The sequence below is a fragment of the Doryrhamphus excisus genome, linkage group LG4 (assembly GCF_037039965.1).
Source record: "Doryrhamphus excisus strain RoL-2023G ecotype Guam linkage group LG4, RoL_Dexc_Guam_v1.1, whole genome shotgun sequence".
NCBI lineage: Eukaryota > Metazoa > Chordata > Actinopteri > Syngnathiformes > Syngnathidae > Doryrhamphus > Doryrhamphus excisus.
The window spans coordinates 4787435-4810726 of NC_136360.1; the positions used below are offsets into that span (position 1 = coordinate 4787435).

At 39.2% G+C, this 23292-nt stretch overlaps 2 protein-coding genes across 6 annotated transcripts; both read right to left on the minus strand.

The window, feature by feature from the left end:
• Nucleotides 1-3359: 3359 nt before the first annotated feature.
• LOC131129476 (regulator of G-protein signaling 21-like) lies at nt 3360-7670 on the minus strand. Of its 4 annotated transcripts, none has more exons than XM_058073092.2 (5): nt 7539-7670; nt 7211-7270; nt 6852-6913; nt 6567-6733; nt 3360-5202 (listed from the first exon to the last, which is right to left on the minus strand). In XM_058073092.2, the coding sequence occupies exons 1-5, from the start codon at nt 7613-7615 to the stop codon at nt 5014-5016; spliced, it is 555 nt and encodes a 184-aa protein (XP_057929075.1). In that variant the 5' UTR covers nt 7616-7670; the 3' UTR covers nt 3360-5013. The 4 variants fall into 4 exon arrangements, with proteins under 4 accessions (XP_057929075.1, XP_057929074.1, XP_057929076.1 ...); XM_058073091.2 differs by having other exon boundaries at nt 3361-5202; nt 6852-6916; XM_058073093.2 differs by lacking the exon at nt 7211-7270 and having other exon boundaries at nt 3361-5202; nt 6852-6916; nt 7539-7663.
• A 4558-nt stretch (nt 7671-12228) lies between these two features.
• Nucleotides 12229-14534, minus strand: LOC131129867 (regulator of G-protein signaling 21-like). Of its 2 annotated transcripts, none has more exons than XM_058073792.2 (5): nt 14364-14534; nt 13960-14043; nt 13836-13891; nt 13034-13200; nt 12229-12497 (listed from the first exon to the last, which is right to left on the minus strand). In XM_058073792.2, exons 1-5 carry the CDS (start codon nt 14438-14440, stop codon nt 12321-12323), a joined length of 561 nt encoding a protein of 186 aa, XP_057929775.2. In that variant the 5' UTR covers nt 14441-14534; the 3' UTR covers nt 12229-12320. The 2 variants fall into 2 exon arrangements, with proteins under 2 accessions (XP_057929775.2, XP_078646001.1); XM_078789875.1 differs by having other exon boundaries at nt 14138-14516.
• Between the last annotated feature and the right edge of the window lie 8758 nt (nt 14535-23292).

A 23292-nucleotide genomic window follows, 5' to 3' on the forward strand; every position in this document is an offset into this window, starting at 1 on the left:
CAGCACATTCCAAAGAAAGGCAATTAAAAACATCACCTTTAAAAGCAATTGACTAATAGATTGAAGCATCATCTGACTGGTTTATCCTCAACTCATTTGAACCAAGCAACAGTTCATACCAATCAAGGATCTTGTCCCTACTTACTTTATAAGTAGGGATATCCGATATTGGCTTTTTTGCCAAAAAAACGATATGCCGATATTGTCCATATCTCAATTTCCATGCAGATATCAGCCGATACCAATATGTTCAACATGACTGTGGTATACAGCATTTTTTAAAATGTTGGTTTTCATGATCGGGAAAAAAAATGCATTCTGTGTTCAGTTGTGTTGTCATTGACTAATATTTAAATTTGTTTGATGATCTGAAAACATTTAAGTCTGACAAATATGCAAATATATAACCCTAATACACACACCAGTTGAAAAAACTCTTATTTGAATCTTAATGAGATTCTAAGTAAAGCTTCAAGATGAAAAAATAAGAAATGAGGGTGAGAATAAACATTTTTTGAGGGAGACACTGCAAAAAAACATTCAATTCAAATTGTTGCTTATAAACAAATTATGGTGGGATATACCACAGACCAAGAGGAAAAATGTGTTATTTTCTGAAATACTACTAATTAATATCAAATGTCGAGAGGCTTTCATTTCAATGCAGACCTACCAACATGTACTAATTTATAGTACTCAAAATGCAATTTAACTCATGAATACGCTTGTATTCTCTCCATTTTGTTGCAATTTCCTGATTTCAGTTTCAAGTTCAGTCAGTAGAGCACAGTGAAATGAATAGATATTATTAGTTTCTCTAGTATTAGAAGGGGACGCGGAAAACATTTTACATCCAACTTTCAAAGATAAGAGCCTGATGCTCACAGGTATATTTTTATAGTTTATTTTCATTCATTCATTAAATCACTTAATTGAAGAAATAAGACGTGCTATTACAGCATTAGAACTACTTAATGGGTTTCTAATGACTTTTAAGGTTGTGACAGGTGAGCTGAAGCCTATCCCTGCTGACTCTGCATAAAACACCCAGGTACACCCTGGACTCCACCCATCACAAATATTCTGTCACATTTATTTTTTACTGATTTATTGGCGGCTGCCAGCAAACATCAGGTGTCTTCCCACACCTATAAATATACATCTGCCACTACTGATCCACCCTCGGTGTCATTGTAGTCATTGTTCGGGCCGAAGCAGGGTTGTGCTAAGGGCTTCTTGAAAATGCTGTTTATCATTATTTTGCATTACTGTATTTTCACACCAGCCAAAAATGCACAATGAAGGTGAAAACAACCTATACAAGCCACACTGGACTGTAAGTTGCATTTTTTTGGGCAAATTTATTTTTTTATTAAGACATTTAATCTTGAAAGGGGAGTTATAGTAATAACAATAAAGTGAAGAAAAGGTGAAATAGGCGTCTGTTACCATAATGTAAATACTCTAGGTGGGATGTTAAGTAGCATATAAAGTTATTGAACTGTTAACTGTCTTTTTAGTAATTTTCATTTTAATTTCATATTTCACCAAAAACTTTATATTTCAGGGGTCTCAAACACAAAACCCCCAAAACTCACTCAGTAGCGCCCCCGCAAAATTAAATCATATTTTAAAACATTCAAGAAGTTTGGCTGGAAACCAGGAGTTGTATTTTAACTACCTAGTCCAAGTCACTTTCACCAAATGAGGTAATATTCATAATGATTTTAGAAAGTTCCGTAAGATGTGGTCAGGGCATGGTAACAAACGATGATCAATCATTTAACCGTAAACTTTAGTAACTCAATTGCATAAGTTCAGAACATCATGAAGGTATGCATTGGTCAATTCCTGCATTCATCTCAGTACTACAAAGTGACTCATGTGAGTCGGAGGGCATGCCCGACTTTACTCGTATATGTGCTCTTAATACATTCCTCAAACAATTGTTGAAATCAGTCCAGGGTTTTTTGTAAAAACTTTACTTGACAGCTTCTAAGGACTTCACCAGAGACACCACAATGTTTGCAAAGCATGTGGAATTGTCCTGTTAAACTATCCTTGGACACTTACATATCTCAGAGTTGTACTGGCAACATAGTGAGAAAACTCATCACCACCCAGATCTCCTGATCCTCCGTTCTGCAACCAAAAACACCCTCCAAGCCTCAGAACCCAGCTCTACACTAAACTCGATGTAATTAGGCCTTTTCCTCTGCAGCTATGAGGCTGCAGAACGTCCTCCCTGACCACCCAATTACTTGTAAAGTAATTCTGCCCCCTAGAAGGGAATGACAGAAAATAATAGATAACTGATGATGATGATAATGTTACATTCATTTGAGACTATAATTTCCGACATTGAATGAAAATTTTTCTCTACTTTGTGTCTTCCATGACTGACAACCAGTCCAGGGTCTGCCTCTCTGCCATAGTCTAATTCCAGTAGAAAAATATTGAAAACAAGCAAAAGACATTCTCATGATTGATACACCTGTTTGTACAGTATGTACTGCAAAGGTGTGCGAGTGTCAGGGTGTGTGTGTGTGTGTGTGTGTGTGTGTAAAGCCAGCACATTCCAAAGAACAACATTTTGACTGAAGCATCCTGGGACTGGTTTATCTTGAACAATGCACAATCACGAATGTGAAGCAATACTTAATAGGGGTAATACATTTGTCACCTTTCAAGGATATTCTTACGTTATAAGAGCATTTGTGTTTTTGTTTGACACAGACCTGACAGTTGAACATCCAAGAATTCAATTATGTGCATGAATAATAATAATAAAAATTCATATACAGTTGTCCCTTGCTACATTGCGTTCCAAATGCATATTTAGGCAATTTTAGGTATTTTTGCCTAAATTAATCATTTTAAGCATAAAATGCCTGAATAAACTGAAACACAAACACAAGGCATTTTAATGAATGTAGTGAATGGTGGTATTTTACACTGATCTGTAGCTGTCATGTTCGCTTAATGGTCATATCACCTCGTACTTCGGTATGTGACAACCCCCCCCCCCCAAAAAAAAAAGTGAAATTATATTAGGAAAGCAGGAAGTGAACAAATGTAACAGTTACTGATTGTAAAAGTACCAGATGGAGGGGTAGGATTTAATAAGCTTTGCTTCTTCCTACTCCTTTTGGACATGTGGAACTGTGAACTGATTATGTGATGCACTCAATTGAAATCTGATGCATGTTCAAATGAAATAAAACCATTACCATTACCATTACCATAATAATACAAGCGCCAGACAACATTAAATAATAATAACACGGGGTACTGTTGCTGCTGTGAACAAATTTATTCGAACACTCATGAGCAAAAGTCTTATTTATGACGTATTTTGTCTGATAATGTGTTCTATATTGGGTAATATGAATATAAAGCTGACTATAGGGGTATTATGTCATGTCTAGAGGGCTCTAATACAATTACATTCCTAACGAGTATCCGGCTCACCTCGAGTACTCATTCAACCCTCGTAGCAACGGCTCTCAAGTTTGAAAAAAGATGTAAAACACATTGCTGTGGTATCAGTAAGTGATTTATTACTGTCCAAAACAGTGCTCATCTGTAGTGATCTTCCTTGAAACATTTGGTATGTATATAGAAAATGACCTGAAATGGAAATAAATAATTTACTCAATTACAAATATAGCTTTATACACATAAAACAAATATCTTTAATGCCCTCTTTTGGGATTCAAATAAAGATGTTTTCTTCAATGCAAATGTACGAATATTTCTTTCAGTTGTCATAAACATACCATAAACATTTTGCACTGTTCATATCTTTGTAAGGTACATACTTCCTGGCCAGGGTTGGGTGAAAACCAAGCGGTTAAACTGTGGTGACCCCAGACAGGGAAAAGCCAAACGTGAAAAATAAATAATAATTGTTTACCATTATTACAAGTACTACAGTAATAGCAACAAGTTAAGTTATTGTGTGACCTAGAATAAATAACATATAGCATATAGTGCTTCAGATATCATTTCAACAGTATGCCTCAACGTGTGTATACAAAGAGTTTTAACAGTGTTATCATGCAAGTTCAGTTGTTGTTTTTCCTGTAATAAATATTTCCACTCAAATGATTTCGTACATTAAAAGCGTTGACATTTCAGCGCTGCAAAAAGTCACCGTAGACCTCTATTACGGCCAGTCAGCATACATGAAAGTTCATTGTTGCTGTTTTGCAACATTTCATTCAGTTTCCACTCAGCAAAACTGTTGTCATAAATAGTGAAATATAGCAGTAGTATATTTTTTGTTTTAAATGTTGTCATTATGTGCAAAATGAACTGTATGCAGACGTTGATGAAACTAAGTTCCCAAAGTCTGACCTGAAAATGATGACATGTCACACATATACAGTATATGAGTATTAATGAGGGTGACTCACAGGTCTCCCGTTATAAAGTCTTGTACTTTCCTAAGAACACGTTTCACAGAACACACAAACAGCAGCCTTAATTGTATGGATTAACTTGCATTGTTTGGTGAGGTCTGGCAAACCGCATGAATGAATCTCATTTCATGCAGCAACAAACAATGACGGTGATTCATGGGGATTTATGAGCAGGGTCTGAAAAATTGTTGGTGAATTTCTATCGTATATTAACCTATCCTCATCTCACAAAATAAATGCCTTCTGAACAATTTGTGTTAGATCCTGTGCACCCACTCCGGTGTGCCGTGTGTGGGATCTTAGCACACTGATCGGAGCGGGCGTCAGTCACCCAGGGCTTCCTTCTTCTGTCAAATGGACGGCGGGGTCAGATGTGAGCCAGCAAAATCAAATACTACATTGTCAATATCAGTGGGGCCGCATTGTCGTCTCCTTACGCAGTACTTATTGTGGGGATCCTTCCGTGTCATGACGACTCCAAGACTTGGGTTTCTGTCCATGAGGCGTACTTGTTGACCCTCTTTATTAGTCCTCCCTGCTGAATCGGCTGAAACATTCCAGTTTGATCTCCATTTGCATCCTTTTGCTTTCATCCCTTTGTAGCATCGGCAGAAAGGTTTTCTAGGAGCGTTCTATAAATGTCCGATCGTAGAAACCGTGGGTATGAGTCTCTTTCCATCAGCCCATAAACAATCTTCTGTGCGTCGTCAAAGCAATAGATGGTGGGGGTCTTGACGTTTCTTTTGATTTGCTCTCGGGTGTGGTAGTCAATGTTGATCTGGAATTAAGCATACATTTATTGTTTACTTAAAGGAGCAACAGAGACACAGTTTAAATGACTTTGAGTACTAAGCCCATGTTCACATTGCCCCAGGTGGGGTTCTCCTTGGCACATTAGTGGTCATTTCAAGTATATCAACATTTTCTTCTTTTTCCATGTAGGAAATTAAGAATTTTGGCGATGGGAAGTTCATGGAGAACTTGCTGCAATGTCTGTTCTGAGGAGCATATGAGTGGACGTCGGAGTCAGGTGTGGTGAGACATTGACCTAATTGACATTTACCTAACATTTTTAAAAATAATTGTTGGATCTCAAGAACAAATACATTTATTTATTGCACGTCATGGATGTATGCTACTTGACCGTTCAGACTGCAGTAGATGGGATACATATTGGAACATTTTCTATTTTCCAAAAGGCCTATCTGTCTAAATCATTCATTCATTCATTTTCTACCGCTTTTTCCTCACGAGGGTCACATGGGGTGCTGGAGCCTATCCCAGCTGTCTTCGGGGGAGAGGCGGGGTACACCTTGGACTGGTCGCCAGCCAATCACAGGGCACATATAGACAAACAACCATTCACACTCACATTCATACCTATGGACAATTTGGACCAAGCCTGTTTTTGGAATGTGGGAGGTAACCGGAATACCCGGAGAAAACCCATGCATGGCCACCCAAATTCCACCCATGGCCGAGGGTGGAATTGAACCCTGGTCTCCTAGCTGTGAGGTCTGCACGTTAACCACTAGACCTCCGTGCCGCCCTGTCTAAATCAGTTAGTGAGTATTCATCATTCATAGTCTATCCACCTTACAGGTGTAGCGTATCAAGATCCCGATTAGGTTGGCTACAGTAAAAGGCCACTCCAAAATGTGTATTGACCACCATTTACCTCAAATACTGTGTACACCAATCCACAGCATCCTAAACATGCTCAATGGGTGCCATGTTTGGTGAGTACTATGATGTAATACTGGGATGTTTCAGCTTCCAGGTGTATTATCATGCTGCAACATGAGATGATGCTTATGGATAAATGACTCAACAATGGACCTCAGGCTCTCGTCAAAGGATCTCTGTACATTCAAATTGCAATCAATACAATGAAATGCACCTGTGGTGTGGATGGAGTGGCCTGTGGTGGCAGTGGGGTTATTATAGGGCCTCGTTTTAAGATGGCAAGCATGTTTGGGATACAATGGAGTATCATTTTGGAGTGGCCTTTTATGGTGGAGCCCTAGCAGGATTTCCAGGTACTCCAAGTGAAGTACCAGTCGGCAATCCAGGTGTCTTCCACCGCTAACTACGGCTGACAATTGACCTGCTATGTGAATATTGCCCAAGATGTGTTCTTACCTCTTTTGGAGATTCGGCTTTGATAAACTGTTCATAAATCTTCTTGGCTTTGGATGACATTCGGAATGAAGACTTGATCTTTTTGTAGTCCTCACAGACAAGCCAAAATTCAATATTCTCATCGCTGTATTCAGATTTCAGAAAGTTGCGAAATGCCGCTAATCCATCTAAAGTGAACAAGACAGAAAAAAAATGATTAGTTTACTTTGCTCAATTCCCCCTCAACAGTTATTCTCTGTAGATACATATTCTTACAAACATAATTTTGACAGAATGCCAACCTACATTTAGAGTCTAGAAGCCTTTCCAAAGACTGTGACCATTGTTGGGTATCTTCTAAAGTTAGCCTGCTGAGAGAGAGAGAACAAGTTCTATTACTCAGCCAGAAACATATTTGGGTATATAATGAAGCAACATCAGCTGACTGCAAAATACATTTGGGGGTTCCTCGAAAAACAACGCATGACCTTATTGAATTCATACAAAAATATCAAACCATGGGACATGTTGGCGAGCATGCTCTGCCAAAGCAAACACAGTGTGTAGTTGCTTTGGATCCCCTCAGACTGCCATAGATGGAAATGAAAGGAGCAGGCCGGCTTTTTAAAACTAAAAATCTATGCACACTCCATAAATCTCCTTACCTCTCAGAGCTTGATGAGTGTGAGAACATGCACTGGAGACGGCACATAAAGTTCTTTCCACTGTGCAGAGATAAGAAAAACATGAATATATTCCGTCTGGATTTACTGTAGTAAAATTAATTTAAGCGAATCAGTCTAAGAATGGTTGGCATGTTATTAAAAGCATGCCTCCATTGTAAAAAACAGAAAACATGATTAGCTTTGAGTATTTTTAGGACAATCCATGATGAACTAATGTGTCTGACGCTTAGTTATAAAAAGTAAAACACGTCAAGTAAACAAGTCTTAATTGTATGGAATACATGTCTAAAATACAAGTTTCACTCACATATTCTTGTTTTTCTTCCTGTCATCTCTGTCCATGATGAAGTGGTGTGCGAGTGGTTCGACAATTAGGCTGGGCATTGTTTTGTTAAGTCCGCACTCTCAGGCTCTCGGTCCTGGTCATGCTGCAGCTGAGAGATACTTTGGAGGCTTCCCTGAGCACTGCTTCTTTTTATACCGAGGTCTCCTGTTGCTATAGGCCAAGGCTGCTGGGATACATCATCAGCTCAGCCCCAGACTGAAGAGGAAGCATCCCTTCCTCCTCCTACTCCTGTTTCTCCTCTCCTGCTACCTCACCATTGCAAACAACATCAAGTCACAATGTACAGTTTTGTGGTCCTTCCCTTGATGCCTTGCTCTCTTCAATATCTTTTTGTCATTTCTGTCTTCTTTTTGCAAATCCTGACTTCCTTGTTCTCTTTTCACTAGGCAGGCTAAGCAGACAGTACTCTCTGTGGCCAATGGCATTATTTTTAGTCAGCACCACAGATGCCAATGACAGAAACTGTGACTGTGATAGGCAAATCATGACCTTTGCATGCTTCACGTGGGTTTTGGTATTCTTGCTCTTTGAAGGAGTATGGTTAGTTACTCCTATAGTTTGCCTTTTCCTCTTCAAAGTGCAAGTGCATGTCTAAAGTAAGCCTTGAGTCGTTAATCCCAAGTCTAAAGTACAGATGTGCAAGCCCAAGTCAAGCCAAGACAGATCGAGTCTGAAGTCATAGGCTTCGCATTTTCTATTCCTTGCAAGTCATAAGCCCAGCTTATTCATTCATTCATTCATTTTCTACCGTTTATCCTCACAAGGGTCGCGGGGGTGCTGGAGCCTATCCCAGCTGTCTTCGGGCGAGAGGCGGGGTACACTCTGGACTGGTTGCCAGCCAATCACAGGGCACATATAGACAAACAACCATTCACACTCACATTCATACCTATGGACAATTTGGAGTCGCCAATTAACCTAGCATGTTTTTGGAATGTGGGAGGAAACCGGAGTACCCGGAGAAAACCCACGCATGCACGGGGAGAACATGCAAACTCCACACAGAGATGGCCGTGGGTGGAATCGAACTCGGGTCTCCTAGCTGTGTGGCCTGCGTGCTAACCACTCCTCGCTATTAAATAAAGAACAGGTTAGTGTTTCTCAAATAAAATGCCATTTTAACAATGCAACAATCTATTAAATATGACAAACACAATGTTCTTTTTTTAATAACATAGACCAGTGTGGCACGATTTAGTCATCGAAAGAGTGCTGACATAGCATTCAGGATTTAGTCAGTGCACAGAAATACAATCCACACATTCCTTGTTTGTCATTAATAGATATATTCAATGAGGAAGAGTCAACGGGAAAATATGTTGTCTTGCTGAAAATGACACAATGTGACATGACATCAGAAGTCCAAGTCGAGTCAAGTCTATGGTGATATTATCAAGTTCAGTCCAAAGTCATCAAAATTGTGCTTCAAGTCTGACTTGAGTCCAAGTAGCATGACTCAAATCGACACCTCAGGTTTGTTGTATTTTATTGTTTATATTGACACAATCAGTATATATATTGACACAAAGAAAGGGAGTGAAGAAACTTGTATGGTCTGTTGGTTATGATGATGTGTAGTAGACAATAGACTCTGACACATAACCGCGATTGCTTGTGGTGTGTTTTGCAACTTGCTTTATCATGATGGCTGTGAGGAATACTTGGCTTGATGTTTGGTGTTTTACCAATTACCTATTATGCATTTTCCACTTTTCTGACCTATAAATGCAGTTAGAATATTGTATTCTTGTGTTAGACGATGCCAATAATGAGGTTAACACATTTGGAAGTGAGACCTGAAAGAAGTTTGTGATGGCTCTAAACGCTCTGTTTCAGAGGGTGTTGTAAAACTGGAGGTTTGTGATGTCACAGATGGGCAGGCTTCCTTATATGTGCATGCACAATATAGGCGAGATACGCTCTTTGCTCTTCCCCAAACTATAATTTTGTGTTTATGTTCCCTATCAATGACTCAAAAAAGTGTTTCTCAGGTGCAAGGGAAAGCTACATATGTGTAAAATTCCGAAATTCCACCATTAGGCACAAGTGTTTGGAGTTCCTCATTCCTTACCAGCAAAAGAAAAATATTTTAATCTGTCAATGGCATTTCACACTGCGCTGTTTTGTGAATATTTAAAAATGATAACCGTTTATCCGTTTATCAACTGGTAAAAAATTGGGTTCACAACACCAAAAGTCCTCCTAAGCACTCGGGAGTGTGACCAATCACAGCCGAGTGGGTGTGCCTGGAGGGAATGAATTATAACAGACTGTTGTCGCGGGAGGCACGAAATCCAAAGAAATACAGCTGGAATAGGTGAAGATTCTGGAAGATCTAGAAAGCTTCCTGTGCTGATTATTATATGTAGCTGCTCTATAGGATTCCATAACTCAATAGAAAGGGCCAAAAAATGAGCATAATAGATCCCCTTTCATAATCCTCCAACATGTAGCTATAAAACTGCTCCTTGAACCCTGGGCCATCTGGCTGGTAGACGACAGTTACCGAGTCACCGTGGCACTAAATCTCAAGCCGTCTTGATCATAGAATACTTATATAGTATAAGAGGAGAAGAATATTATGTGTTATTGTAATTTTGGGGTGCTCAAGTTGTATCCTTGTATTGGGGACTGCATATTCAAATGAGATATAAAAATTGGGACTGTTTGAGATATGCTAGTCTGCAGGCACCCTTTAAGCAAAAAACCTTCAAGTTGTTAAATCTTAAAGTTACACACGTATTTGGTCAGAATGTGAGTAAAGTGCAGATTTAACACATAATGTGGCTCAAGTAGAATTAATGCCATATTTTTTAGGGCATATCACAAGTGGAGTGAATGTACATGGACTTAATGCAATTGAAAGGTAGAGAATTCAGTGGAAAACATGTTGAAATTCTATCTCAAGGACAGCTGCTGTTCTCCCTAGTCCAAAACCTGGCCCATGGATCCGCCTTATTCATTAGGGTTTCCCTTCTTTGCCCAAAGACGGTTATAACAACTCAAGCGCTACGGAGAGACACCAAACACATGTAACTGAAAGCTGTCCCTCACAGACAAAGCAGCCTGTGCTTGTTTCTTCAGGGCTTATTTCTGTATGTTTCTATGCGTACAGTTCCTACATGGATATACATGATTTATATAGGAACATACTCACGCCATGAGAATGAAGAAGTTCCCTAAATACACCCATCACCCTTCTGACCATCGCATTGACAGAACCACTTCCTTTTTGGTACCATGGTAACTGCTGCGTTGTGTGAAAACAGACAGACTGCGTGTGAAGAAAGTTGGAACGTGTGCAACGTGATGTGGGAGACGTGCCGTTTATCAGGAACAACCCCTTGACACCCTCAGTGTTCTCACATGTACAGACATGAACCATTGATGGAAGTGTTGTGGTCGGTTAAGGAAAAGTAGCTCCTGTAAATTAATTTTAAAATTTTATTTTGATTCTGAAACAACTTGCTGGAGAGCTAGTTTCAGCACGTGTAGAGATGTAATATGTTACTCTTCTAGTAAACATGTCTGAGTGTGCTACAGCTACACAGAGTTAATAACGCTCTTTATTAATAAACTTTTTGCACTTCATTAGGTCTGGTGGAAATATGCGAAGTACAGGAAGAGCTATCATCATGGAAGTGATATCACCAATATTGGCAGCATTTTGATATTAAACGTTCAGCTATCACAAACATCATTAAGGATAAAGATCGTATCTTTCAGCAGGATAAAGCATCTGCTCCTATGAAAGCGACAGTATTAAGTAAGCGGCATAGTCGTCTTATACTGTAGTTCTCCTGCCTCTTCTACTTCCTCCTTGTAGTGATTGGCATCTACTGGAAATGTGAACAGGAAAAAATACACTGTAACAATATGTATATGTATATGTATATGTATATGTATATGTATATGTATATGTATATGTATATGTACATATGTATATCATGGCTAGTTCAGGGAGGGAGGGTTCTCAAAATGACAACACTTCTTCCTTCTTTGCAAGTCTCCGACCAGATTGTGCCAAAAAATGTAAAAAAGGGTAAATAGGGGAATATTTGCACACATCTAACACAGGAAATGTGCTTTTTGGTGTTATGAGCACGGTAATGTAAGTGTGTGACATCATTCTTGAATATTCCTATATGTGTTCTTGTACGTAGAATGCATATTTTCCGGTGTTTGTTCTTGAAACATTTGTTCAATCATTGTTTTTCTGTGGAACGTACCACTTTTTGCGAAGTCAAACACTTGTATTTCTCTCTCATCAGAGGGTGATGAGATTATTCCCCTAACAAGGCAGCACATTCAGGCTGATCTGTTCCGCATCAGGTTGTCTGATGACTCCGGTGCTGTCGTTTAAGCCGCTGAGTTATTATTAGCTGCCTCAGTACTCCTTTTTAAGGCACATTTTTTAGGAATAAGGCCATTTACAGAGCAGAGTAGGATCAAGGGTTACGGTGGGGTTACTTTTTTCCACTTTGGTAAACCCTATTGCTGGTGAGTAGAGTAATCTCTGTGCCTAATTAGAGGATAAATCAGACATGTGACTAAAAAGAGAATCTCCTTGCTGGGTGAGCTGTGGAAACTTGATGATGAACACCTTCAGTTTGTTAGGATGATAAATAGAAACCGTTACTTTAATGCATTCATTTTAATTCAAATAACCAATTGACATTGTACATTTTGGCAGATTGTGTTTTTGAACATGATTGAGTCAACAAATGAAGGACTGGATGCTGATCACAGAGTCCTGGATTTGTGCTTTAGTCCTAGGTAAGCACTGGACTGCAGAAACCTCGGACGAGAGTCTCTTTCCATAAGGAGGTAAACATGTTTTTGGGCCTCATTGAAGCATGTTAGGCTTGGATAATCCAAGGATTTCTTGATCTTCTCTCTAACGGAGTGGTCAACATTGATCTGTGTGAGGAAACAATATACATTATATATTTTTTGCTTATATTGATGGCAAAACTGCATACATACTGTATACAATCACCTCCAATTACGGTATTCTGAAGCTGGAAAGAATGACATTTTGTGGAGAGCGGGTAACAGAATGATATCATCAAGTCAAACTGACAAACTACGTAAATGAAAATATAGTTCCTTATGGTCACCATACCAAGACATTGTGGTCAATTCTATACTTCTGATTTTGTTGGAGCGGTTTAGAGAAGGCTCTTCTCTGTTTACATGACTGACCTACACAAAGCCCTAACCTCAACCCAATCAAACATCTTTGAACAGAGAGATTGTGAGCCAGGCCCCCTTCTCCAACATCAATAAACTCTGACCACAGAAAGACCGTCTGGAAAAAAAGCCTTCCCAGAAAACTGGTAGCTGTTCTACAGTATACAGTGTTTTTTTTCCTCCAGTTGATTTTCCCAACTGCTTGATAGTGAATGCATAGTGGAAACAGCGCAGCATCGTTACAGTCAACAAGGCAAACTGACCTCTTTGGAGGCTGTAGGCTGAATGAACTCCTCATAGATCTCCTGAACTTTCTGCTGCAGGTTATCCGATGAGGCAGTTGCCCTGAAGTTCTCACAAGCGAGCCAAAAGTCAATGTTTTCATCACTAAACTCAGACTGCAGATATGAGTGGAAGGCTGCTAAATACACTGGACCAAAAGTTAGAAAGAAAATGAATCAATACACTCATACAGTAATACAGTAATCCCTCGTTTATCGTGGCTTATTGGTTCCAGACCTGACCGCGATAAGTGAATTTCCACCAAGTATGAATCAATATTAATAAAAATATTTTCATAGTTAGAGCATACAAAACATGTTTATAATCGTCTAAATAGGTTTTTTTTTACCATTATGAGAGCTCTCTAGACATTATATAACAACCCCACAGTCACATTTAAGCTCATATTACTCAATAATCATAATCAGAAATAAAGCTCATCTTTACGTGTGTTTCAATAAAAGTCTTTCGGCTGCTATTCCCCCCATAGATTGCAATACTAGTGATACATTGATACAGTAGTAAACACACAGCATTAGGGCATATCTTTACAAGAAGAAATGATAAAAAAAAACTGTGAATACACAAACACAGAAACAATACATGTTGGCCCGAATCCATTGTCATTTTATATCTTTCACTCCTCTGTCTGTGCTTAATATTGGCCAAAAATACATAACAGTTGCTTAAATATGCAATTTTTGACAAAAAACGGGCCTTGGGCAACCAAAAAACAGCGATCATTTATTAATTAATATTTGGAAAAAATGCCAAAGATTTTACCTTTATCCTGGAGCAAATTTTCAAGTGTTGGCTGATGTTTACGGTCAGTCTTTGAGCTACAATAAAGAATAACTTGAAACAAACATTCACTCAAATTATGTTGAGTCAGCTATACTTACAGTACCTGAGTTTTACTGTGTATTTTCCATGGTTTCCCTTGATGAACCGGATGTACTTACGCCATTTATGATTGAGAACAACATGGATCCTGTAAAACAAATTATATGGAAGTGTGAAAGGCAGGATTGGAACTGCACCTTAAATACTTTGCACACACAGTAAACCTTGCAATCTAACCTGACCTTGGTGTTGCCAGCATCACTCGATTGCTCGTGATGTGTGGCGGCTGCCACGGTGTTACTATCCAAGCAAATTCTACACGATTAATGTGTGATACTATTGACTATATGATTATTTTTTATTTCAATTTGTGGAAAGAAGTTCAACTGTTGGGTCAAAGATGAAATGTTCTAAAACATTCCAAAATGTACCTGTATCTACTCACATTTGTTAAATATGCTGACTTACCTTCTCGACCGCTTTATATCTCTTAAAAGATCCTTTATCTCAACAAGACCAATCTTGGAAAACAAATATTTGGTCATATTAACATCCTTGGTTTAGTGTGAGGAATTCCACTATTGGATTGCGTCTTCAACACAACGCAGACAACTCTAATGCTTGCCTTTAACCTTGCGTCAGTGCTATTACGCCCACAGGAAGGTGTGACAGCGGTGACGTGAAGGGCGTCCTAGCGCAGGTTTATACATGCCTTTTAGATAAGCACCTGTCTACTTCTGACACTTGCTGTCTTTGACTCACAGCTGTAAAATTCCAATGTAATATAGTACATGTATAGCACAGCTTCTGATTCTTAATATAAATGAAATGCTCTTTTTTAAGTACTATATACAGTACATGTGTATATAGAATATATCATGTTTTTTTCCGAAAACAATGGTATATATTGAAAGGAATATTCCAATCTCATGGTGGCACAGCGGTCGAGTGGTTAGCGCGCAGACCTCACAGCTAGGAGACCAGGGTTCAATTCCACCCTCGGCCATCTCTGTGTGGAGTTTGCATGAATGCGTGGGTTTTCTCTGGGTACTCCGGTTTCCTCCCACATTCCAAAAACATGCTAGGTTAATTGGCGACTCCAAATTGTCCATAGGTATGAATGTGAGTGTGAATGGTTGTTTGTCTAAATGTGCCCTGTGATTGGCTGGCGACCAGTCCAGGGTGTACCCGAAGACAGCTGGGATAGGCTCCAGCACCCCCTGCAACCCTCGTGAGGAAAAGCGGTAGAAAATGAATGAATGAATATTCCAATCTCTTGTCTACATGCGCCGCTATAATGCGTCAATAGGGCAGTAAAGCGTAAACATCAACATCACAAGTTTTTCTTTCAATTGTTGGAATAACTCCATATTGCGAGTTTTTCTTTTTTTGAAATTTAGTTTAGATCAAAAACAAACTTTCCACAGCAGTCCAGTGCCGATTGCTTGTGTTACGTCATATCTCAGCATGTGCTGAGAGAACGCATCCGGGATTAATTTAAACAGGAAAAGAATTCAATCTTGCTAATATTTTATAATTAAACTATGGACATGTTTTATATATATATACAGTAAAGTCTCGTTATATCGATATCGGTTATAACGAATTACTACTTATTACGATACTATTTTCATTTCCCGGCAAATTTCTAGTCTTTTATGATATAATTAGTTCCGTTAGTACGATACCCAGTTATTATGATAATCCGGTTACTACGATGCCCTTTTCATCTCCCGCCAGCCAATTTGGTCTGCTTATATCGATACAAAAGCAGCTTAAATCAATCTTTGCTTCAGGATTTCAATACCAAAAAAGAACACAGATATCTTTTTATCGCTTGCAATAATCACTGTTTTTCATATGTACATGCTGGCGTTCGTGGTTTCTGTTGCAGGCATGTGTTTGGCCAGCTATGTGGGGCGGGTTGAGCATGACCTGTGAACCAGGAAGTGCGGGAATCGGTGTGTGTGCTGTGCTCTGGTGGTGGAAGTGTGAAAAATAAAGTTGACTGGAAGCAGCCGTTCGCCGTGTTCTTTTTTGGTATTGAAATCCTTAAGCATTAACATTAACATTCTTCTATACTATAGAACAATGTCGAGTGCATTATTGCCCACTTTTAATGCAGTTCGGCGCAGGATCGGATATATGGATAGTCCGGTTATATCAGTATTTTTTCAGACTCCCGAGAATATCGATATAACGAGACTTTACTGTATATTTTCTTTTTAAAGATAAACTAGACGTATGAATGGAATATAGAAGGGTTAAGATTCTGTTCCACAGATGGCGGTAATGCACACCGAAAGCTGCTTGCCAACCGCTGATAAACAACAGACAAAGCAGAACGCACCCTGACAACTTTCTGTTTGTGCGGGTACAATATACCTTAATCGGATTGGGGAATATTCCACCCCTGTGAATCCGATTATGTGTTCATTCGGAATGGCACTTTTTTTTCGAATGAGGTATAGACAAAGGTTCAATTCTTTCTGTTTGAGCAAATAAACCAAATTCAATTGGAATATTTGGGTCCATGTATACGTGGCTAATGTGTCTACACAGTACATTTTGTGCAGTGGACCCTAAACATAAGTGAATTTAGACTTTTTGGAACTTTACCCATCATCCACAGTCTTTATGTGAGAGTTGAACACACGTCTTTCACTTTTCTGTGCGTTCCAAAGAGAGTAAAAACAGTTAGTACAGGGCAGGTAACAATGCACAGTATGGGACACACCTATTCCGCCCAAACAAAAACTCCAAAAAAACACCAACAATGTCCCATTTCCATAACATGACCTGCATATTAACCAAGCTACAGTGACATTGTTATTGTGGGATCTGACACTAAAGAACCTTTCTGGCGTGGTGACACAGTGCGGCGCTCACACCGTGAGGTAACTTAAGGTAATGGAGTTGCTGAATCACCTATTAATTTGAACTGAGCTGAACTTGTTGGAGGAGTCTTCTTCGGTTTTTGCTCACAGCATTCACCTCTTCACAGATGGCCTCCCAAATTGCATTTCTTCTGGCAACGCTGAGACAACTCTGCTGGGGTTCACCAGTGTGTTTATTTGCCTCCTCCACAAAGGCCACCAATTCCATGGCTTCAAACTCCATGCGATGAAATAAAAAGATGCTGAGATATCTGCACAAGAATAAAATAAAAAATAATAAAATAAAATAAAATAAAACATACGAGGAAGTGACAGGAACCTCACTCTAATGAAGCAGCAGATCCAGGTAACATTCTGTGATGAGCAGATTATTTGACTCGAGTAATATGACTCGCTTAACCCAAACAATACAAACCGAGGTAGGCTCATGATAACACAGACACACATTTCTTACGTTGAACACATTTAATTACTCTGCAAGTTTCAACAATTCAACAATTTTAAAGGCCGTAATGAATACAATTTAAGACCCATTTCACATCCGTGCATCCATTTACTGGCTTCAACCATGCATTAAATTGCATGTTCTGGAGCTGAAAATTGTCCAACTTGCATTTACCCAATGTATACAAGTCATTTTGCTGTGGGCTTTCACTGAGTTTTCTCCACTGCTATGTGCTATTAATACACATCAGTGTGCACGAAACACACTAGCTGGTTGTGCTCCATACATTTTGACCAGGTTGCACAGGTACTTTAGTTCACCTTTGTAGTTGTCTTATCCATCCATTCATTTTCTGCACTATTTATCCTCACAAGGGTCGGCATGCTGGAACCTATCCCAGCTGTCTTCAGGCGAGAGGTGGAGTACACCCTGGACTGGTTGCCAGCCAATCACAGGGCACATATAGACAAACAACCATTCACACTCACATTCATACCTATGGACAATTTGGAGTCGCCAATTAACCTAGCCTGTTTTTGGAATGTGGGAGGAAACCGGAGTACTCGGAGAAAACCCCACGGGAAGAACATGCAAAGTCCACACAGAGATGCCCGGGCTGTGTGGCCTCCGTGCTAATCACTCGACCACCGTGCAGCCCTAGTTCAGAATCAGAATCGCCTTTTTTGTCATTGAATTGCATACAACAAAATTTGACTGCGACTCCACGGTCTCCAAATAAGAGTAAGGGAAAGGATAAAAATAAAACAAGGAATAACAATATAAATATAAAAGTTGCAGGTGCTGTTCAAAATAAGTGTAAATATATGTACATCAAAAACAATAACCTATACAGTAACAAGATGTTGTGTTACATGTTCCTCAAAATTCCTCAACGTCAGTATATTTTAAAGATATTTCCAAATCATATTTGATAATGTAGCATCTAATGTTGGACACAAGAACAAATACTGTCTGTACGGCCAAGAAATATCGGGACTGAGCACCATCTGTTGATGGTGTTTCTTCTCAGTTGCTTCTGACTCATTCACATAAAGGATGTGTGGCTCACACAGGGATTCCCTTAATCAGACGCATATTAATGGCAGCATTTCCACAACCTTTTGGGGTGTGCTGCAATGTGAGCTGGGAAGGAGGCTCTGCTGATGCATGAGGTTTAGATGTTCCAGCTAGATAGAGTCGGGTTCACCTCACTGCTCTGGAACCAGTTCTCTTGGGGGGAATTGGACTCTCTTCCACTCTGGTGTTCCCATTGGCACGGGTGGCAATACTTGTTGTCCCCTCTCAGGCTAATGTAATGGAGTATTCTTATCAAGTCACACGGAGTCTGACAACTTTAAATGCAATGGGAGTGCTCAATTGTAACACAGAACACAGTTCCCACAACAAAACGTCCTCCTTATCCACCAATAACATTATCAGCGAGGTGCATTCAGGAACATCTGAATTTAGACCATCAACATTACATCACTAACAGAGCGTTACGGTAACATTGCTAGCATCTTCAAACCAGTTTTGAATACAACATACGTACGTATAAACGTGTTTTTCGATGTGTTTTCTGAATAGCCACAATAAGATGTTTGTCTCCATCGAGTGGCATATTTTTGACTAAACTAAACTGTGTGACTATTGATATATTTTGAACAACTCCAGTAGAATAGTGTGAAGCTGCGAAATTCAAATCGTGATGTGCGGAGACTGAACTAGTGTCCAGTGGGGAAATAGTCCTTTTTACAAAGATTAACTACCTGTCTAAAAATAAAAATAAACAAGAAAACACAACAGCATAACCATAATAATATGAATTGTAACCTAAAACATGTAATAACTGGTGTGCAGGCTTTAAATCTATATAACTTTTTAACATATCTGAAGGGGATAATTCTATCAGTTTAAAGTTTTATTTATTTATTAATTAATTAAGAGTAAAGGTGTTTTTTTTAATGTATAATGTACATTGTTTGACGTTATGATCACTTTTTGAAGCTGTCGGTATTTATTAACAGTGGATGTTTGTCTCCATCTAGTGGGCTCCATTGCACAGTGACATCTTTGTGCATGAAAAGTGATGTGAAACTTGATGAGGCATTTAAAAAAAAACATCTGGTTAGATAAATGCATGAATGCAGCAAAAAAAAAAAACAGCTTTACATGAAAGAAAAAGACAATAAATAAAATCAAACGTCTGTGCTTAAAGCTGACCTGACCTTAAATATACTACATTTTTACATTTTGTACATTGATACAAATGAAATATGCTCATCTCATACCAAAGTCATGTTCATTCATTTATGTCCTCACAAGGGTCGTGGGGGGTGCTGGAGCCTATCCCAGCTGTCTTCGGGCGAGAGGCGGTGTACACCCTGGACTGGTCGCCAGCCAATCACAGGGCCCAAAGTCATGTTGTTAAATTAAAATTATATGAAAATTATCCACAGACTGACATAATCTCTAGGAGTTTGGGGTTAGGTTTCCTTCTACGTGTCGGGAAAGAAAGATCAGTCGGTCACAGTCAGCGGAAACCCAACTGCCTTATCTCCACACCCACCGGCGGTTGTGGCACTTGTGCTGGCCAAGCCCACAGTCCTGTGGCATTATCTCTGCTTCTGCTGCTCACATTACGGCAGCCCGCTGGGGATTTGCTGCCTCCAAGTACCTCCCTTGGCGCCACCCTGTCCATCTATCCTTTCTCCGTCCCCTCACTTTGCTGCATTGCCGGTTTTGTCAATCACTTCTCCATCCCCTGCCCTCCTTCTGTCCTTTCTTACCTCGCACTAACTTAATTTTCTTCTTTCCTCCTTACTTACCTCCCCTGTCGCTGTCTCTTGTAATACTGTCACCTTCCTCACCCTTCAGCTGTTTCCATCTCATTGTCCCTCCGTACAAATCCCCATTTTTTCCTCATTACTGGCAACCCCCCTTCACTCTTGTTATCACAATATACCTGTTTCATTTGTTTTGCATTTGTTCCCTGGTTCTGTCCTACCCAGACTGTCTAGAAGGCATTTCTACGCATATTATACTTTCCGTCCTATTTTTCGACCTTCTCCGCTAAATTCTTTTTATCCCGTCCGATCCTAAACTTCCTATCCTATCTCATCCCCGTAAGCCTGAGCTGACTTCCAGCAGGGTCACAAATGCAATCAGACAGAACTGGACTTCATTCTCTGCAGGACGTCTTTCTCTAAGACCACAAACACATTCTCCAGTAGGTTCCTATAGTGAGATGATGATACAGTCCCATTTGTGCAATTAATTTCACACAAATATTTTTTATAATGACTTTATATTCATGCTGAAAGGATAACCGGATGGGTTGGGCCAATCAGGACCTTGGAGGCATCCATCCGCTGCATGTGCCATCAGCTTCCTGCCTTCCGGGGCGTCTCAGCTCCCATGCAGTGACAGTTCTGGACATCTGCGGGCCCTCAGCAGGGTTTTTCCTGGAGGCCCTCGCTAGTTAACAACGAATTTGCATATCTTTCATACATACACAGGCAGCAGTCTTAGTATTAACCGTGCTGGTCCATTGAGGTATCTTTACATTATAGTATTATAACATGTATTCTTATAAGGCACTGTAATCTATAAATATCTTCACATGTAGTTTTCTAAACAACAAAAACACCACACAAAAAAGTCAAAATGTACAAATGTAAACAAAGCAATTTGTGTCAATATCCAATCATCGCAATATCAATTGGTAGTTGACTCGTGAGGCCAGTGTTTCGGGGACCCTATAGTGGCTCCAGTAGCCATTAAGGTTGCATATTTGAAGAAACTAACCTCCTCCCCACCCTACATTCACCAAGATCCTCAGTAACAGGTACTGTACGTCCCTGTTCAATATTGCTTTTGGTTTACAGCCACCTTTGTTCCCATCACGGGGAGTAACAGTTCAGTAACAGTCATTCTCAACTGGTGGGTCACAACCCAAAAGTGGGTCACACAACAGGTTTCAATGGATTGCAGGGTCTTTCCACAAAACAAGTGTTGACCTAATGCGCTGTCCGTCCAACACGCAGCGAGATAGCCATTAAGAGAAGACTACGGCATAAACAAAGTTCATATTGTACAGTGTGAAGGAATTCTTTGCACAATACAGGTACTGTATGATGGTTTCATACGTAATTCTTTGAGGGGTGGCCTACAGAATAAATGGTACTCCTATTATCATTAAACCTCTATACTAGGTGTTGAATCAGAGCAACTGGCTTGATGTTTCACTTCTTGTTTCACAGCTCATCCAGGTCCATGTTCAAATGCTCTGATTAAAGATGTACCCAAACTGTACTTGAATGTCTTTTCATTACACGGACTATTTGCAGTCGGCTCAAAATGACACCATCAGTGCTTAGAAAGTCCCCTGTACATGTGTGGGAACCATCTGAGAACCACTGATCTAAAGGGTTTGGCTGTCTTGATGTGATTTACCTGCACCCGACTCCAAGAAACTCATTTGACGTGGAGTGCATCATAAACCCCTGTGCTGTCAGACTCAAACTCAGAGAGCCACTGAAGATCCACCCGATAGTCCACATCTTCCCAATGGAGCCCATCACCACCAGTCAACTTTGACCTCTGTCATGGTCTGGAGCTCTCATTGTGATTTTATTTTCCTTATTTCCTTTCCTGTCTGTCTGGTTTCATTTTCTTAGTGTTTTCATGTAGCCAGTTTGGAGGCAAACAAGGCAAGTGGACGCATTCTCCAGCTGCTCTGCATTCAAACCAGAAGAAGCCAGATTGTTCCCTCAGCTCTGTTTCATGACTCCTGGTGTTCATCTCATTCGTCAACACAGCTTGCGTGCTGAATCTTTGTCCTTGTGTTTATTAGCGTCGTGCTTTTCCTGTGTTTTCCTCGCTGTACTTTTCTGGATTTTTTTTGTTTGTTGGTTCCCCCGGTTAGACTCATTGCTCCTTTCTTCTTCCCCAGTTTCTAGCTGGCTCTGCTATACTAATGCCAGCTCGTTTTTTGTTAATTGTTTGTGCCATTTAATTTCCCTTGGAGCCCTTTAATTTGTTTTCTTGTGTACTGATGTGTTTTGTTTTTGTTCATCTGTTCCTTTCTTTTTTGCAGTTGTTGTTTTTCCTCACCTTTTTGGAGTATAGACTTTAGACACTGTTCAAGTACTTGGGCTGAATTTGATAAACTATATAATTATACTTTTTTTTTTTTTTTTTTACAAAAACTTAAACACATTCCTATTCATGAACCATTCTCAACAACTCATTAAATAATTAGAAAATACTTTGCTGTGCATTCACTGTTTTTCATTGTCAATTGCAGCTGCAGCTTTTTTTTATTGGCATGCAGCACATTCTAAAAATGTAATTTAGCAAAAAAACAAAACCAGCAACAGTAAAGATGGAAAAAACATCATTTAAAACAGTGAAAAGAAAACAAGAAAAGTAGTAATTTTACAAGAATAAACTTTAAAAAATATTTATAATTTTAGTAGTATAGAGTTGAAATATTGAAGAAGAAATATGATTTCTTAATATTAGGAGAAACAAAACAAAAGAGAGTAGCAATTTTTGCACAATTAGATTAATGAAAAAGTTATAATATGCGAATAAATTAAAAATATTATGGGGAAGAAGTCATAATATTATGAGAAGGGAATTTCCAAAGATTATTTAAGGAAAAAGTTGAAATAGTTGGAATTATTTCAATGCAAAAATGGAGGGAAAAAGACCAACGTTTGTGCTAATAATAACTCTTAATTTCTTTGCACTGACATCGCCTAGACTCACTCATCATCCAACTATGTTTCTGTGAACATAGTATTCTCTTATAACTATTGTAACTTTTCATCAGTTATTTTATATTTATTTTATAATTTATTTACAGTCATTATGAACATTGACTCCTATTGTACCACATCGTTATACTGCATTATACTTTTCCCATGTATTTTAAATTGTCAAAGAGTACATTCAAAATACAGGTAGGGAACAAATCTATTGTAATTGGTGTGAAACATGACAGGTAAGATTATATAAGCATTGCTTCTTTCTGGAACTATGACTATGT